The sequence below is a fragment of the Nansenia antarctica genome, assembly GCF_963989245.1.
Source record: "Nansenia antarctica genome assembly, chromosome: 10".
In the NCBI taxonomy this organism is placed as follows: domain Eukaryota; kingdom Metazoa; phylum Chordata; class Actinopteri; order Argentiniformes; family Microstomatidae; genus Nansenia; species Nansenia antarctica.
This window is the reverse complement of record NC_137680.1, coordinates 6,446,283-6,464,167: the sequence shown is the minus strand read 5'-3', so window position 1 is coordinate 6,464,167 and position 17,885 is coordinate 6,446,283. Positions and strand designations below refer to the sequence as shown.

General features: G+C 44.8%; 2 protein-coding genes across 4 annotated transcripts in view; both read left to right on the top strand.

Annotated features, from left to right (window-relative positions):
* The window catches only part of cers2b (ceramide synthase 2b), a 20,331-nt gene extending 17,004 nt beyond the window's left edge, over positions 1–3,327 (top strand). The window contains exons 10-11 of the mRNA XM_080540574.1: positions 2–29; positions 276–3,327. Of these exons, the coding sequence (XP_080396700.1) occupies positions 2–29; positions 276–419 (172 nt within the window). The 3' untranslated portion in view covers positions 420–3,327. The remainder of the gene's footprint in view (position 1; positions 30–275) is intronic.
* An 805-nt stretch (positions 3,328–4,132) lies between these two features.
* arnt (aryl hydrocarbon receptor nuclear translocator) lies at positions 4,133–16,937 on the top strand. Of its 3 annotated transcripts, none has more exons than XM_080540790.1 (18): positions 4,133–4,372; positions 5,558–5,642; positions 5,760–5,807; positions 6,984–7,031; positions 7,413–7,626; positions 7,746–7,959; positions 8,182–8,284; positions 9,095–9,160; positions 9,388–9,473; positions 9,803–9,879; positions 10,034–10,168; positions 10,348–10,574; positions 11,795–11,888; positions 12,223–12,413; positions 12,638–12,848; positions 13,171–13,342; positions 13,463–13,599; positions 14,463–16,937. In XM_080540790.1, the coding sequence occupies exons 1-18, from the start codon at positions 4,354–4,356 to the stop codon at positions 14,544–14,546; spliced, it is 2,211 nt and encodes a 736-aa protein (XP_080396916.1). In that variant the 5' UTR covers positions 4,133–4,353; the 3' UTR covers positions 14,547–16,937. The 3 variants fall into 3 exon arrangements, with proteins under 3 accessions (XP_080396916.1, XP_080396915.1, XP_080396917.1); XM_080540789.1 differs by having other exon boundaries at positions 13,168–13,342; XM_080540791.1 differs by lacking the exon at positions 6,984–7,031 and having other exon boundaries at positions 13,168–13,342.
* Positions 16,938–17,885: the final 948 nt, after the last annotated feature.

Here is a 17,885-nt window from a genome sequence, read left to right as displayed (position 1 = left end):
GAATGGCCATCCGCTTCCTCACCATCAACGTAGGTTCTCACACACACACACACACACGTGTCACATGCTCTCTGTACGAGGATGTGCTTGTTACACACCTCAGTTGATGAAGGCCAGAGCTCTGGTTTTGGCTGTAGTCCAGTTTCTTAGATGAAAAACATATTAACTTGTTTCTAAACACATACCCCTCCCTCCCTCCCTCCCTCCCTCCCTCCCTCCCTCCCTCTCTCTCTCTCTCTCACCCCCCCCCCCCTCCCTTTTTTTTTCTCCCTCAGGAAAAAGTGGAGGATGAGAGAAGTGACAAAGAAGAGACTGATGAGTCTGGCGAAGAGGAGGAGGAGAAAAAAGAGGTGACGAAAAACGGGCCGGTGCAGAACGGTCATACAGCCCACAATAACAACCACAGCAAGACGGAGTGATGAAAAAACCAGTGGCAGAATGGAAGAGTATGTTAAGGACTCACATACATCCCTCACTCATAGGAGGGAGAGAGAGAGAGAGGGGATGAGGGAGGTAGGGAGGGAGAAGGAAAGTGGACGAGGGAGAGGGAAAGGCATTCCTTAAGGACGAGAACTGCAGGTGTTTTTCCCAGACACTGTCTAACACACACACACACACACACACACACACACAGATTTGGAAACACTACATGAACTGGAATGGACCTGTCATCATGGTTTTCTACACCTACACACAAACACACACAAACGAGTAACTCATCTTAGGAATAGCATTGGAGACGTCAGTTTGATGTCAGTCCCTCTAATGGTTTGCCCTCTTAAAGGGGCAATCTGTAATTGGTACACCAAGTTAGTTTTTTTTGTTTTAAATTAATGATATATAGCCATTGATTCTTAAAGAATATAACTTATACATGCCTCATGAGCTTAATTCATCTGTCTTACCGCATCAGAACCCAAAATATGACATTGTTTTACTTTGTTTGTAAACAATGCAATAGTAAACAAAAAACGGTATAACATCAAAACATGGTTACGATTATCATTTCGATCTCATGGACTCACCATCCTTGTATCCATAGCTGTTGAAATTATGAACCTAAGAGTGCTTCTATTTCTCCAGCCCCATCGCTCAGCTGTTTACCAAAAAAGTGGCAGTTAGCCCGCTTTGTTGTTTGAATTACAGATTGTACCTTTAAAGTGAGTAAAAGGAAATTAGGAGGTTTGAAGGGGGAGGAAAGATCATTCAGAATGGACAAGAGGGGGCGACAGAGAAGAGAAGGGGAGAGAGAGTGATGCTGCTTCTACTAGCTTCTCCTTACTGTACTTGTGAGCCTACAGCCACACAACTTTTCTTTCAGTTCAGATCTTTTCACTCTTCCTAATATCAGACTGTTAAGTCCCATGTGCCTTTGTGTCCTTGTCTCCACACCCTATGAAAGAAAAGAAAGACAGGAAAAAAAGAGAGACATTGAGACTGAATCAAGACACAGAGACCGGGCATTAATTTCCCCTGATTCTGTCGTTCTATGCAATTATTGTATGTGTTTTAGCTTTGCTCCTGTGAAGCCGTTGGCTGTGTGTATGTGTGTGTGATGCCTAATAGCATCTAAAACGAATGCAGTGGGACTGCACGGTGCTCTTCCTCTCTGGCAGTGGACCGAGTGAATCATCAGGGTCGGGGGTCAATTCCATGTCAATTCAGTCAGTTCTGGCAATGAATTGAAATGTTAACTTATGATTCAAAATATCCACATCCATATACTGCCAATTGAATTTCTCTATTGAATTTTCTATTCACTCCTGAATTGGCTGGGGCTTGAATAGAGGCTTATGCTGTATTTAGATTATAAATGACATTCTGATTATTTCTACGCGTTCTTCCTGTTGATGTGCCATGTATCCTACACTCTTGTCTGTAGACACGTTCCTCTGATGATGTAAAGAAAATGCTACAAAACCGTTTTTTTATTTTACTCTTGTTTTATTATTGTTATGTTTTTTTGCCCTCATTGTGCATAACTGTATGTGCTTTAATGTATGTCCTATGTCAGTTGTTTTGGTCGAGAGCGTTTTCTGCTTTATTTCAATAATAGTTTTTGTTATAAATTGTAGTATTTTTAAATTAAAAAGGTCCAAAACCACCAACTACATACCAGACAGTCAGGAACCCATATAGATCGTCAATTATTGTTTTATAATCTTTAAACTGTTTTCCAGTCTAGACCAGTTTTGGTCTCATTCCAGTTTGGTACGATGCATGATATAAACCAGAGAGAATGTAAATGTTTGCAACCCTGAACGCTCAACAAAAATAGATTTTTTACCAGGGATATTGGTTAACAGGGGCTAACTACCATCTTAACGCAAACACTTTCATAGTTTATTAAACCCAATGCAGAGTTGAACACCAGTCTGGTTTAGCCTGGTGCAACCCATATCTAAGCAACGTAATCAAGTAGAATCCCAAACCACATTGATGCTGTCGTCATGATGGATATCCATTCAGAACTCACAGCAGATGGATTTGTCTGTCAGAACAGAAGATATCTTCTCAGGAGACTGGAATGGGTCAGGTTAAATTTGGCCATGGCTATTTTAGGACGGATATTAGATATAGGCCATACTAGCCTGGGTTTATCCTGGGTGAGGTTTTAAGTGTTATTCTGTTTTTTAGAGTGATTTGAGGTATGATTCCGAGGAGAAACGGGTTTACAGTTATGTTTCATGTTTGATTATTTCAGAAAAACAAAAAAATCTCAAAAGGGTTTTAACATTTCAAAAAATATATATATATTTAATATCTTGAATATGGATTTTCTTTTTTTTAGCGACTCAATCACTCAGTTATCAGAAGTATGAAGAATACATGGAACAATGCAAATGTTGTATTTTTGTCGTTATGCCTTCAAATTTGGCGTTGTTGTACGTTAAGTGCCTTATCTGTAATGTATGGGATGCTCTCACCTTTCTACCTTATTTTGCTCCTTTCAACCACATCCATCTCTTCTCTCTAAGGCGTTACCGTGTCCTCTACTTCATGCTATCTGACCCGATTGTCACCTACCACTTTCCCCTTTCTCTCTCTCTCTCTCTCTCTCTTCCATTCTAATCATACATCTTTTCCTCCTCTCCTCTTTTTAACCACTCCCTCTCCTCCACTCACCAACTTTCATGCTCATTCCCATTCCATCCCCTGTTCTTTTTTACTAACCTTCCTTGACCAACCTCTTTTCTTCCTCTTTCCACGTCGCTTCCAGAAAAAAAACAACAGTGTCCTAATTACAGTGTTATTTTTTATTTTTGTGTGTTATGATGCTTAAGTATTATTATGAATAATAAAAAAAAACAATGATCATTGAATCACGACCGCACACCCTGCATTCTCCAACGTTTGTTTTTGTTTGGTTTGCTGCCCTCAGACCTTGAGCAGCATGTCCTCTTGGAATAGACCCTTGGGAGCGTCGGAGACCACAGTTTGAACTCTGCCTGTCACACACACAGAAAGATGTTTAATTATCATGTCATTATTAACCATACTGTCTACCAGGTGACTACAATATATTACAACAGTTTATGGGAGAGTCCCTGTCTCTAGTGACAGTGAGCGGTTCTCCATAAAATCTATTTGGGTGGGATTATCTAGTTTCATGTACAGTGAAGTTGCCCCATCTAAACTCTGTTGTACCCCTTTTGATAAGAGGAGAACATCCCTGTCTCTTTGTCCATGTCATATCCTGCAATAGAGACGACTTATATGAACAGATTGTGTTTTGATCAACTTGTTTTTACTATATACATTGAAGTTATATCTTGAGTTATATTCACATGATCTGTGATGATCTATCACCAACTCTAAAAATCTCATATAATTTATAAGTCAATGATGGGCCTTCTGGTCATATAAGGCCCATGGTTTGCCAAACTAAACTTCAAACTCACACACCCCAAACTGGTGTATTATTGGACCAAGTTTTGATCAAACCAGGCTTGGGGGTTGCCCTTTATTGTACGTCACTTGTATCTAACTAGTGAGGTATTGAATAGAAACAGTCAGGGCTGCCAAGTCTCACGCAATCACCGTGTAGCCAAGCTAGTCTGACTTGCTGCCCCTAAGAACGCCATCTTGGATCACAGAGGGCTTTTAAACCAGGGGGGGGGACAGAAAAACAGGAAAAGGGGACAGAAAGAAAAAGATCACATATCTCTTCCCTCTATCTTATTTTACTTCTTTGAGTGACGGTCAACTTAGTCATGACATCGCCTCTTTATTTGGCTGATATCAATGTCAATTAGATAAGATTAAATCTGCAAGGAAATAAGGAGGATTTTTTTTCTCTTCAGCAGCTGAAGTTGTTTTTGTTTTGTTTGTTTTGGTTATTCAACCCTGGACATGGACTCTTCAAACCCAGGTAACAGAGAAAGTTGTCAAGCTTTTAGGATACACTTAAAACGTTGTCAAACAGCTGTCAAAATGGCCATGGACACATTCCTTCTGAGGGAATCTTGTCACTTTCTCCAACACGATTGCGTGCGATGACATTAGCCAGCTAGCTGGGGAGGAGTAGCTAAGCTAACTAGCAGGCTAGCTTGTTGCATAAAATAGTATTAGCCAAGACACTGGCTGAGCTAGAATCAACACAGGTCTGCATCTGTTCTGTTGTTTTTATACCATATATTTGTGGTTAACCCCCTTCTATCTTAACTTAGCTGTGGCTAGCTTGATCTGTGTTTGATGGCTAGCTGACTGGGCTGGCTATCTATCTAAGCTAACCTAAACTAGCTTGAGACTAAACTACTAAGTGTCACTGTTACTTCTTTATTTATTTAGTCAGCTAAGCTAGACTGGTGGTGAAGTTAGAAGGCTACGTGTATTCAGTGTTATAGCTAAGGTAGCTAACACTATTACATGTTTCTGACAATGCCTAAAACAATAAAATAAGTCATGTTTCGTCACCCAGGTTAGTTAGCTAAGCTAAGAGCTGCTTGCTTGGGTCAGTTTACTTACTAGTAAGTTAGCTAAGCTAGCTAGCTAGCTCTACCCCCTGTTAGCAGAGTAGCCAGGTGGCTAAACCAAACCAGAGGTGTCATTCCTCACTAGGCACATGTTGTCATCAGCCTTGGTCCCCCTGGAGAACTAGTTTGGATGAGAATGTGCAGCTTTTCGTTCCAGCCCATTAGTAACACACCTGATTCAGATGGTAAATCAATGTATAATTGCTAGGGGAAGCCAGTTGAATCAGGTGTGTTATTGCTGGGTTGGAATTCAAAGTCTGCCTCCTGCCAATCCAAGTTAGCACTTAAGAACCAGTGTTGGTGCTATTCACTATATTAGCTAGTCTGTCTTCCATCCATCCAACCACACAAGACAAGCAGATCCTTGCATCTACTGCCATTGATAGTAGATAACGTTGTGCATTGTGTTTCTCTCTTTGTGTGTGTGTGTGTGTGTGTGTGTGTGTGTGTGTGTCTGTGTGTCTGTGTCTGTGTGTCTGTGTCTCTGTGTGTGTGTGTGTGTGTGTGTGTGTGTGTGTGTGTGTGTGTCTGTCTGTCTGTGTCTGTGTGTGTGTGTGTGTGTGTGTGTGTGTGTGTGGCAGATTTACCTGATGATGATCTGGGTTTGGGAGATGGGGGGACACCAGGGGCTGTTGTACCGAAAGGGACCAATAAGAGACGAGCTGCGTGAGTACAGAGAGAGAGAGTGTGTGTGTGTGTGTGTGTGTGTGTGTGTGTGTGTGTTTGTTCCCAATTAAAGTTGTGATGGCAGAAACATGACGGGTTCTCTTCTCTGCCTCACAGGCCAGACTTTGATGATGATGACGACGACGATGGAAGCAAACTCTTCAGGTAGGAATGATGAGTTTCCCGGCACTATTAAAAGAAACTGTTTTGCAAAACCCACAAACTGGTGACAACAAAGATGCCAATCATCTTGAAACACACCACCTTTTTCTTTCCTGGTGTTTGCCCATAGATAAAGTGCTGAAACACATTTTGTGTGGGTTTGAGACATGTTTTAGGATGTATGAAACACTCATGAGATGCTTTGAAACATGACATGGTGACATGGAACATGACACGGTGTCGCTACACCAATAAATCAAGAGTTGTGAAACGCCTCTCTCGAGGTGGTAGAGCACCCATACAATGTGCAGAATTAAGAACATCTCTTTTGTTGGGAGCTTCAAGTCAAGAGAGACACTCTTCCCTCTCAATGATATGTCGATACATTCCTTATCAGGAGTCCCTGCCCTACTATGTTTTTTGTTTTTTTTAATACACTCCTCATCGTGAGTCCTATCTCTGACGGGGTGAGATGAAAGCTCCTCGTCGGGAGTATAAAGGCTGGGCAGAAAATTGTTGTTGTGACAGTGAGAACAATCCTGTTTTACATTGGCTGCTAAGTTACATTTCATCAACAGCACTCATTGTTTGCTCAGCCAGTTACATGCAACAGTGAGGATTAAAAAGTGCGGACACACCTTTGCCACTAATGCTGACAGAGCACAGTTGTAGAGTGTATCTCAACTTTGGTTTTACTACTGCATGTGCATAGCTGCATTGATCAAGTGTGTGCGAATAATAAGACACCTCTCTCTCTCTCTCTCTTTCTTTCTCTCTCTCTCTCTCTCTCTCTCTCTCTCTTTCTCTCTCTCTCTCTCTCTCTCTCTCTCTATATATATATATATATACATACATACAGTGGCTTCGTAACAAATATTGACACACAAAACCCCATAATGACAAAGCAATAAAAAACGTTTTGATGTGTTTAAGGCAAAAATGTCTTCAACAGGTTGAATTGAGTCCATCTGAGTGCAAGGATAATAGTTAATGATTCGTGATTTCAGAATGAATAGCTTTTGTTTATAGCGGGTCTCTGGTTTGCATAGGAATCAATTACACACTGTGTGGATTAGGCAGTGTTGTCTGGTCCCTCCACATTATACTTGTGTGGCTGTTTTGATGATGACAGCTCTGCCTCAAGTCCTGTTAAGTCACGTCCTCTCTGTCTCTGCTCAGGTGTGACGACGACACAGGAGGTGGCAATGACAAGGAGCGCTTTGCCAGGTAGGAAGGTGTCAGAGAGAGCGTAGGCCTGCCCTGGAATCTCTCTCTCTCTCTCTCTCTCCCCCTCCCTCTCCCTCTCCCTCCATACTGGCTTTGAGTCCTGTGTCTGTGGTTGTCCAGGTTGTTGGATGAAGGGGCAGATAAGGTCCAAATAAAGACAGACTAGCCAGCAACATTGTGGAGATGTTACACTGTTGTTTTTGGTTACATTTGGTCAGCATTTCTTCACTGTCAAAATGGGCCACCATGTATCTTTTTGATGGATCATTGACAACACTTTGTCGTTTTGTGCCATCCATATTTTTCTTTCCCCTCACTTCTCTTTAATTCTATCCTCTTGTCTTCCTCCATTCCTCTCCTCCCTCGTGTTCCTCGCTCTAGGGAGAACCACAGTGAGATCGAGCGGCGGCGGAGGAACAAGATGACGGCTTACATCACCGAACTGTCGGACATGGTGCCCACCTGCAGCGCGTTGGCGCGGAAACCGGACAAGCTGACCATCCTGCGCATGGCCGTGTCTCATATGAAGTCTCTCAGAGGGAGCGGCAACACCAGCTCCGACGGGACCTACAAACCGTCCTTCCTTACTGACCAGGTACTTGGAGGAAAGAGGCAGGAAGGAAGGGAGAGATGGATGGACCCTCTCCTTTTGTGCTCTTTTCGTGTGAGCTAAGTGTCCGGCTAACTGCCTTTTTTTTTCTGCTCTTCCTGTAGGAGCTGAAGCACCTGATCCTCGAGGCAGCCGACGGGTTTCTGTTTGTGGTGTCGTGTGAGAGTGGACGGGTGGTCTACGTGTCGGACTCCATCACTCCCGTTCTCAACCAGTCCCAGTCCGAGTGGCTGGGCTCCTCCATCTACGACCAGCTCCATCCAGACGACACAGACAAACTGAGGGAGCAGCTCTCCACCGCTGAGAATAATAACACAGGTGAGAGACACACGCAGACACATAGAGGACATAGACAAACTATGAGAGAAACGCTGGAACCTCAAGGACCCAGGTCACACACACACACACTCACACACACGGATTGTGTAACAATACCTGTTTGTCTGTCTGTCTCTCTCTCTCTCTCTCTCTCTCTCTCTCTCTCTCTCTCTCTCTCTCTCTCTCTCTCTCTCTCTCTCTCTCTCTCTCTCTCTCTCTCAGGGAGGATGTTAGACCTGAAGACAGGAACAGTAAAGAAGGAGGGGCAGCAGTCCTCCGTCAGGATGTGTATGGGAGCCCGCCGATCCTTCATCTGCCGGATGAGGTGTGTGTGTGTGTGTGTGTGTGTGTGTGTGCGTGTGTGTGTCTCTCTCTGTCTGTCTCCGTCCGTCCGTCCGTCCGGCTGAAGTGTCATACAATTAAGTGATATTGCCTCAATGTAAAATCCCTGTTTGAATCGAAAGGTGTTCTGCTGAAATCCAACCCAGCATAGATAGAGAGAAAGAGAAAGAGAGACAGAAAGAGAGGAAGAGTGTGTGTGTGTGTGTGTGTGTGTGTGTGTGTGTGTGTGTCTGTGTCTCTCCCCCCAAAGAGTGGCGCTGCACCATGTTGTGAATTTGCCGGCGCCACTATGTAAACATTTCAAGGCAAATTAAACGATATATTTGGTAATGATAGAGTAACTTTCTTTGATCGCCAACAAGATTGTTGTTAAAAGCGAAAGTGAAAGCGTTCCTCCTGAATTCAGCATTTCAGTGGTCGTTTTTGTGCATTTTGACATGAATCAATGTGAGCCAAGTTTTGATCATTTGCGTGTGTGTGTGTGTGTGTGTGTGTGCGCACCTGTTTGTGTCTGTGTGTTTGTCTGTCATGTGTGAATGGAAAAAACATCAATCCTTTCCATGCAGGTTGTAGTGTCTTTGTGTAATGCTGTGTATCTCACTAATGCTTCTGTGTGTGTGTGTTTGCAGGTTGTAGTGTCTTTGTGTATGCTGTCTATCTCACTGTGCTTCTGTGTGTGTGTGTGTGTGTGTGTGTGTGTGTGTGTGTGTGTGTTTGCAGGTTGTAGTGTCTTTGTGTATGCTGTCTATCTCACTGTGCTTCTGTGTGTGTGTGTGTGTGTGTGTGTTTGCAGGTGTGGCTCGTGTCCAGTGGAGCCCATGTCTATGAACAGACTCAGTATCCTCAGGAGCAGGAACAGGTGTGTGTGTGTGTGTGTGTGTGTGTGTGTGTGTGTGTGTGTGTGTGTGTGTGTGTGTGTGTGTGTAACCACCATTTTTCATCATCAATAGGAAAACTGTATGTTGATTGATATCGGCTGACCCTTTCAACTAGCTGACCAGATGTCGGCATTTATAAGCCAAATAGTTTAAGTGAGCTTGATCTTAACTGGGGGTCTAACCCCCCCCCCCCCCCCCTTCCCTGTAGGAATGGCCTGGGCCCAGCCAAGGAGGGGGAGCCCCAGTATGTGGTGGTCCACTGCACTGGATACATCAAGTCCTGGCCCCCTGCAGGTGACTGATGATTGATGCGATGGGGTTGAATGAATGTTGATGTTTGATGTTGAGGCTCAGACACAACCGTTTGGTTGTAGTGTACACACACACTGCTACACATTACAACATCTGCTGTATCTCCACTGTGAGTAGAATGTTGCCAGGAAACAAACTAGGTACAGCCTGTGGACTCAGTGTTTGAAGATGGGGGGGCCTTGTGTGTTCTAGAACCTAAGATGTCTGATTGCAAAACAAGTCATATCTGATGTACTTCTCACTGCTGTACTTCTCACTGCTGCAAGTTTAGACGTGTGTGTGTGTGTGTGTGTGTGTGTGTGTCTTATCAGGAGTGTCTCTAACAGATGAAGATCCAGATAACACTCAGGGGAGTCGCTACTGTCTAGTCGCCATAGGCAGACTTCAGGTAAAAAGACTGTCTGTGCGCGCGCGTCTGTGTGTGTAGTCTGTGTACATATTCTTTTTCACTCATTCAAATCTAAGCACGACTAGACTGCTGTGTTTTGTACTTCTACATACATACGCCTCACACACAACGTCTTCCCCTGGTCGTTCCCCAGGTGACCTGTTGCTCGAGCGACACAGACATCAACAGCATCAGTATTCCGGTGGAGTTCATTTCGCGCCACAACTGCCAGGGCATCTTCACCTTCGTAGACCACCGCTGCATGGCTACCGTCGGCTACCAGCCACAGGTAGGCCTCAAAGCCTGGGGCTCCATTTGGTGACCTAACCCAGCTTCAGGGCTCAGTCACTGGGATGGGGGACCAGCACAGAATGGGCCACTGTGGGCCACTAGACTTGTTTTCTATGTCTATGACAGCTGTAAGTCTCCATGTTTTTGTGTGTGTGTGTGTGTGTGTGTGTGTGTCAGGATCTGCTGGGTAAGAACATTCTGGAACTGGCCCACCCCGAGGACCAGAGCTTACTGAGAGACAGCTTTCAGCAGGTGGTGAAACTAAAGGGTCAGGTTCTGTCCGTGATGTTCCGGTTCCGCTCTCAATCCCGGGAGTGGATCTGGATGAGAACCAGCTCCTTCACCTTCCAGAACCCCTTCTCAGAGGAGATCGAGTACATCATCTGCACCAATGCAAATGTCAAGTAAGTCGCACACACACACACACACACACACACACACACACACACACACACACATACACACATACATGCCATCTGCACCGAAACTGACGTCAGTCGCATGCACACATACACTCACGCACAGGTAGACACACGCACACAGCCCAACTGAATATACAGTATTGACTGGATTGCTCTGTTTTACCCATCTGTTATTTGTTCAGACTACCATCCTAGACAATGTGATATTGTACCGTGTATCAGTGAGGAAGGTCCTGTTGTGTTAGTGTTTGTACCCACCTGAACCCCTAAACCCCCTACTGCACTCCCTCCCCTCCCCTTCACATAACACATAATGATCTCACCAGTCTCTCTCTCTGCCCCCCTTCCTCTCATCCTCCTCCATCGTCCCCCCCCTCCCGCTGTTTTTGCGGGGCAGTAGAACCTCATCTCAGGATCCCCTCACCCCTCTCTCATCCCCGGGGGTGCCCTTGCCCCCCTCTCTGGGGCAGAGCAGCCCTAACTGCCCCATGGTTGCCCTCAGCCCGGGGCAGGTGGCGGCCAGGTGAGACCAGACTAGACCAGACCAGACCAGACCAGACCGGACCACGTGTCCAAGCATGGGAGAGCAGGGGCTGCTGCTTCACTGGAGACTACACTGCCCTTTCTGTCCCTCTCTTATTTGTAGTTAATTCTCCATCTCTGTAGTTAATTCTGGCATTCTTTCTCTCTCTCTCTCTCTCTCTCACTCTCACTATTGTTGATTTCCCCTCCCTCCCCCTCTGCCCCCCCCCCCCCCCCCTAGAGCTGTGACAGTAGAACTGTGTCTCAATGGGAAGCCTATGTTCAGCCCAACCGCCTATCTGGGGTCATGATGGCAAGGAGGCTGTTCTAGAGTATTGGGACACAGCCCAGTTCATCCAGCATAACTTTGACGTGTATAACAACAACAGCCTCCCCCCTCCACCCTACCCTGATATGTTAAACTCCTCTCCTCCTCCCTTCTTTTCCTCCTGGCTGCCATGGTGACTGGTGGTGGGTGATGTCGTTCGGCAGGTGTTTTTGGTTTCCTGGGCAACGGTGTCGGGTCTTGAAGAAAGGAATCATGCTGTTGACAGTGCTAACTTTTAACTCTTTCCTCCACCGTGTCATTCTTTTCTCTCTCTCTCTCTCTCTCTCTCTCTCTCTCTCTCTCTCTCTCTCTCTCTCTCTCTCTCTCCCTCCCCTACTCACGCTGTCTCTAGGCAACTGCAGCAGCAGCAGCAGGCAGAGTTGGAGGGAGGAGGAGGAGGAGGGAGGGAGGGTCTGTACGAAGCAGGACAGGTCACTCTCCCACAGGTGTGTGTGCGCGTGTGCGTGTGCATGTGCATGTCCATGCTTATGTGTGTAACACTTAAGAAACTGCAAGTTCTATGCAGTGATTAGGTATTTTGCACCTGGCATCTAGAAGGATCCGTATCAGAGCTGTGATCAACAGAGAGAGCGGACTGGTCATTGTACAGAACACAATAGCAGGATGTCGTGTGTGTGTGCACTTCCTCCTCTGATTAGGGCCTGACACAATAAGGGGGGGGTTAACAATCCTAACAGCCATTGTCTGCCATTGATGTTATCGATGGAATAACGTTGTGCATGTTGACCATTGACAGTCAATGACCATTGTCTTTCTCAGATGCCTGTTCAAGCGGTGACTGCTGCTGGGCTGGACCACAGTAAGAGCATGGAGAAAGCAGAGCTCTACCCCCCCCTCTATCCACCCCCAGACCAAGGCCAGGCCAAGGTGCTGCCCTCCACCTCTGCCCCTGGTGTACAGATCTACCCTCAGAGCAACTATACTGCTGCCCGCCCTAACGACGCCTACAGGTGTGTGTGTGTGTGTGTGTCTGTGTCTGTGTCTGTGTCACTGTGTGCGTCTCACGTGTGTGTGTCTGTGTCTGTCTGTGTCTGTGAATGAGAAGTCAAATAGACTGAATCTTGTCATGAATGTCATACAGATGGACCATATTCAGAGGTCGGCCAGTGATCTAAGCTCATTTGTATGTGACTTGAAGCTGACTTGACTCAAGTCTGTTTGTAACTGTTCCCAGGCCAGTGGGGATGGCCCCTCAGATGGTCCAGCCATCCCACTCCGCAGGGCAGATGCTGGCTCAGATGTCCCGGCAGAACGGCGTTCCCCCCTCCTGCCCCTCGGCCGCCCCCCCCAGCACCATCAGCCCCCTCCAGGGAGGGGTGCAGGGGGGAGCGGTGGGGGGTTGGCCCGGCGCAGGGGCAGGGGCCAGAGCACCCTTCAACAACCAGGTTAGCTACTCTACAGCAGCAGGAGGGAGGGACTCAATGGTGACTCATGGTCGATATCTGGTTAGAGATGTTAGTGTTGTTTGGCTACTTGTATGTTTGGAGTGACTGTTCCACACCATAAGACACAGTTTAGTGTTAACATTAACTAATCAATTAAATCAATTATGATTTATTGATCCCAAAGTAAGACATTTTATTGTGTCTGATGAATGCGTTGGTCCAATGTAGAGCACAGAGAAATTAACAAAAGATAGAAGTCAGTCAAACTTGTCAAGATATCTTGGTAATTTGGTTTGTCTGTTGTTTCTTTCCTGACCAGCAGGTGGCTCCACAGGCAGGGAAGACACTGTCACCGCAGTTTGCCATGGGGGGTTTTGGAGGGGGCTCGTCATCCTCATTTGGGGCAATGCCCACCGGTGCTGCCCCCACCCAAACTATCGGAGCAAACTACCCCCCCATCAATGCACGTGTCAGCCTCAACACCAACGGCTATGGTGTGTGTGTGTGTGTGTGTGTGTGTGTGTGTGTGTGTGTATGTAAAAACAAGTAAAAACATGACTGTGTTTCTGTGTCTGCCCCCCTCTCATCAGCCCTCTGTGTTCTGTCTCTCCCAGCTGGCTCTCAGTCTGGAGCGCAGTTCCCCTCCCGGGCAGCAGAGGCAGTGTGGCCCCAGTGGCAGGGCCAGCAGCACTCCCAGAGCAATGCGGAGCAACACCCTCACGCCCAGAATAACCAGCCAGACATGTTCCCAGTAAGTCAAGAGTCTGAGTGTCCGTGAGGCATGACCTCCTCCTTATGAGCTGGGAAGGCTTCAGCCAATCGGCTCAATGTGTGGTCCTCTTCTTCTATTAGGTTTATCTATAGATTGTAAATGGCTTACAGGGGGGGGGCATGGCACCATCTGCTGTTGCAAATATATGACTGACATGAGACACTGGCGCTAAGTTGACGCTACACTGACTCCAGTACAGGAGGTGGCAGTGTATCACCAACGTTTGATTTACACAGACTCAAAGTCTCACTGTCTAGAATGCACCCTCTAGTGGTTCTAACTCTGTGGTCCAAACCCCTCTGTACCTCACCACCGTTCTCTCTTGCTCTTCCTCATACTGTAGTTGTGCCTTTCTGCTGTGTGTAGTGGCCAAATCTAACCCTGTTACATACACACAGATAACCACACACACACACACACACACACACACACAGATCCCCAACTTTACCTGGAGCACATACCTCCTCAGGCTTATGATTAATCTAGTAATAGATCTATCATCCTAGTGTCTGTCATTATCTGGTCTAAAGATCACAGGCCCTGTAGTACACACACACACACACACACACACACACACACACACTCACACACTATCTCATGCCACAAAGACTTATTCAATTAGATGTGGAAACACAAACACTGTGCCTCAAAGACAAGATCCCTTTCTACCCTCCTAATCCCAACAAAGGGATGCTTACTCCTTTGTTATATGTTCCCTCACTTCTCCGTACAAATGAGAAGCGAGGGAAGGAGTCCTGCCGTGTCCATACGGAGGAGATACATCTCTGGCTTTTGCCATTTGTCTATAACCCTCCCCTCCCTCCCCCTCTCTCTCCTTTTAGGATGTACTCTCTCTGCTGGATCAGCCGGCCAACTTCAACAACGATGACTTTGAGATTCCTATCTACCCTCCTTTCAATGAGTGACGCAGCCAAGAGTTCTCTGCCCACCTCTCTCTCTCTCTCTCTCTCTCTCTCTCTCCCCCTCTCTTACTCTCTCTCCCCCTTTCTCACGTTGAGCTCTTTTCTACTCTTTAGTAATCTCCCCCTCACTGCTCCTGAGTGCAGCACTCGATCCCCATGTGATGTCTAGGGGTTAGATCGCACTGCCCACAAGCCGGGGGAAAGACGGAGGGATTGGAAAGAAAGAGTGGAAAGTCAAGGATATGCAGATGAATGAACACATGATTGTCAAACAGAGAACAGAGTCAGAGGAGGGGAGAGAGGGACAGGATATATGACGATTGTCAGGCGAACGGACGGAAAATAACACATTTGTAGCTAGCACTGCCCAAAGCTCAGCAACCAATGGATTTGTTGTAGAGATGCAACGCACAAACGCACAATCACTAGAGGTGGTAGCATCACCAGTTAATGCGCACACACACGCTCTCACAGGGAAATGTAAACACACACACACACACACACAAACACTGCCTTTCAATATTCTGATGTCTCTGCTTATCTGCACTGGTTTAGAGCATTGCTCCTTCATTCAGATGAACTCTCAGGCAACCCAGGTGACTATACAGCTTTGGTGATTTTCTAGTTCTGAGCTGCTCTCCGTGAATAAACCCAGTGTTTAACTCCTGCACACTATTTTAGCTTTAGAAAAACCCCAGCATGTTGCTAATTATGTATGTTCAACAAAAAACACTTCTCACACACACACCGCTGCTTTTAAAAAGCGTTTTAACAATCTTCGGACACATTTATAAGAGTAACACTGTTACACCGTTTATGCATTTTATGATGTCACCTATGGTGTTCTGGTTATTTCAGAGGAGATGCAGAGAGATTGTGATATTTGGATGAATAGTTATGTTTGAGAAGAGAGAGAAAACGTAATAGTGGGTATACGTTTTTGAGTGCGTCTGTTGAAATGTATCCATATACAAAGTATATAACTAGTAGTTTATATACTGTATATGTTTAATGGATGAGTTTGTATACAGTATCTATCTCAACTTGAATGCACAACAACTATCCCAGGGTTCCTCATTAGCTTTGATTCCTTCCTCTTCCTCTGTTGCCCAGGGTTACTCAGCACCCTCTTCCTCCTCAATTTACCCTGCATGGGTTTTTTTTTCTACTCAGTCAACAAAACATGTGTTTTGTAAAAAAAAAATGAAAAATGAAAAAGAAATCAAAGCAATAATTAACAAGCAGGAATTATGTACTTTTAAAGCCATTCTTTATTGTTGTCTATTGTAGCCATTCTTAATGTTTTTATCTTGATTATTGTTATTTTAATATGGAAAGACACAGGAAATAGTTATTATGATGATTGACGTTTTCCCAACTGATACTTTTATTATTGGGCTTATGGTTTGCTCTTCCCATTTGTAGCCCTCTCCATTACCCATTTGTGATTGGTTGGCCATGCCCTGTATTTTTATTACTGATTTTATTTGGGACTTATACAGGATAGAAATAGAATGCATAGAGCCAACATGATTTGTCATTCAACACTGAATCATACCTGTCATATTTTTCTCTTTAATTCTGTAATCTTGCACCCTACTGGATAAATATTTGGGAAGAAATATCTAGATAGCCCAAATGACATTACCAATAGTTCAGTTAAATATTGTGTTTATTTGTAGTTTTGGTATTCAAGAAACATATTGCACAGGATTGGGTTAGTATGAGCTCATCGTAATCAATCAAAATGTTTATACATGCCAAACTATGCACTATAAAAACGATGACATTTGTTTTGCTAAAAGACCCTATTCCCCTCAATTACAAATGCAAATGTACTTGAATATTTTCCTCCATGGGCCAGGGAAGACTGCCATCTACATTTAGGATTTGTTTTCTTGGCCATTTAGCCAATGCCACCAACATTAGCTTTTTGTGACATGTCATTTTGTAATGCGTCGTAGTACGTCCCCAAACTCGGACAGAGAGATTGGGTAGGAGAGGGCTATGAGTGTTCCAGGTTCCCAAATTACATTTTTAAGCGTAAAATTGTGTTTTCATTCAATCTTTTTAATTCAGTTTGTCTGATAATGTATGCATGTCTGTGAGCATAACTGGCTCGGTCAAACACATGCCTAAACATGTATGTAAAATATATGTAAACTCATGTGTCAATAGTTTCCTGTTTTCATTTTGAAAATAGCGGTATTTTGGTGACTGTGTTGTCTTGTTGTTGTTTTAAACCACTTTGGTTGTTCCGTGTCCAGGTTTTTACAATGATGTGAACTGCAGTTTATATATCACACATAGATACACAAATATATGAATATATATGTATATGAAATGTTAAACAAGAGAAAGAGAAATGTTTGGTTTTTGTATTAAATTGTTATATTGTCATGACACCATGAGAGGAAATTATATTTTTATCCTGGGGTAGGTAGGGGGGTATGATTTCTCATATTAGTTCATGGAAATGTGGTGACTGAATAATGACTAAGTAAGTTGACATGCTCCCATTACTGGGAAAGTACCATTGTAAGTTGAGTCCTATTGAACCATAGTCTCTGAACTATAAAAGTCTCTCTACTGATTGCAGTCAATGAATCTCACTGATCAGAGCTTAGGTAACAATCTGGCCATAACGCAGTGTCACCGCTGTATTTAGTTACTTTGATCCACCCATCTAGCCATCTATCATCCACCTATTCACTTCCGCATTTAACGAGAGGTCTGTGTTACTCAATTGGCAAATAAACAAAAGCCAACTCTGCCTTGATTGGGTTGTACGGTATCTGTTTTCCTTCCCTTCTTCGTCTATTAGGGAATGAAGACACGGGGATCTTGTGGTCATCTCCTCGGATCGGTTTCCACCCTCTCCTCCTCTTGTTTGCAGCCTCGAGGAGGAAAACAGATGGAGTGAACACTGGTAATAGGTGGAAGATAGGTTTACTCTTTCTCAGCTTCACCCTGTTGGGTTTACACCTGGGTCGGCCACTTTATGACATGGTCAACGCTCATGTTCTGTTACTCAGGTGACTTTGACAATCGTGCACTTACTGAAATTATTTGTCTTCTCTCTCTCTCTCTGTCCTCGTCTCTCTCATTCTCTCTCCACCTTAACCAGGATGATCTGTTTATTTGCATAGAGTCGATTTCCCCTCAACTTGTGTGTGTGGCATCAGAGTACACAAGCAATCTACATCTTTTTGGTAAGGATCAGTTTTCACTCCCCCTCTCAAGTGTATTGCCACCAAGGCATCATATCCTCTTTCTCCCCCCCTCTACCTTTCATTTGTCCTTTAGCATTCATTCATTCATTACAAAATCACTTACACTACT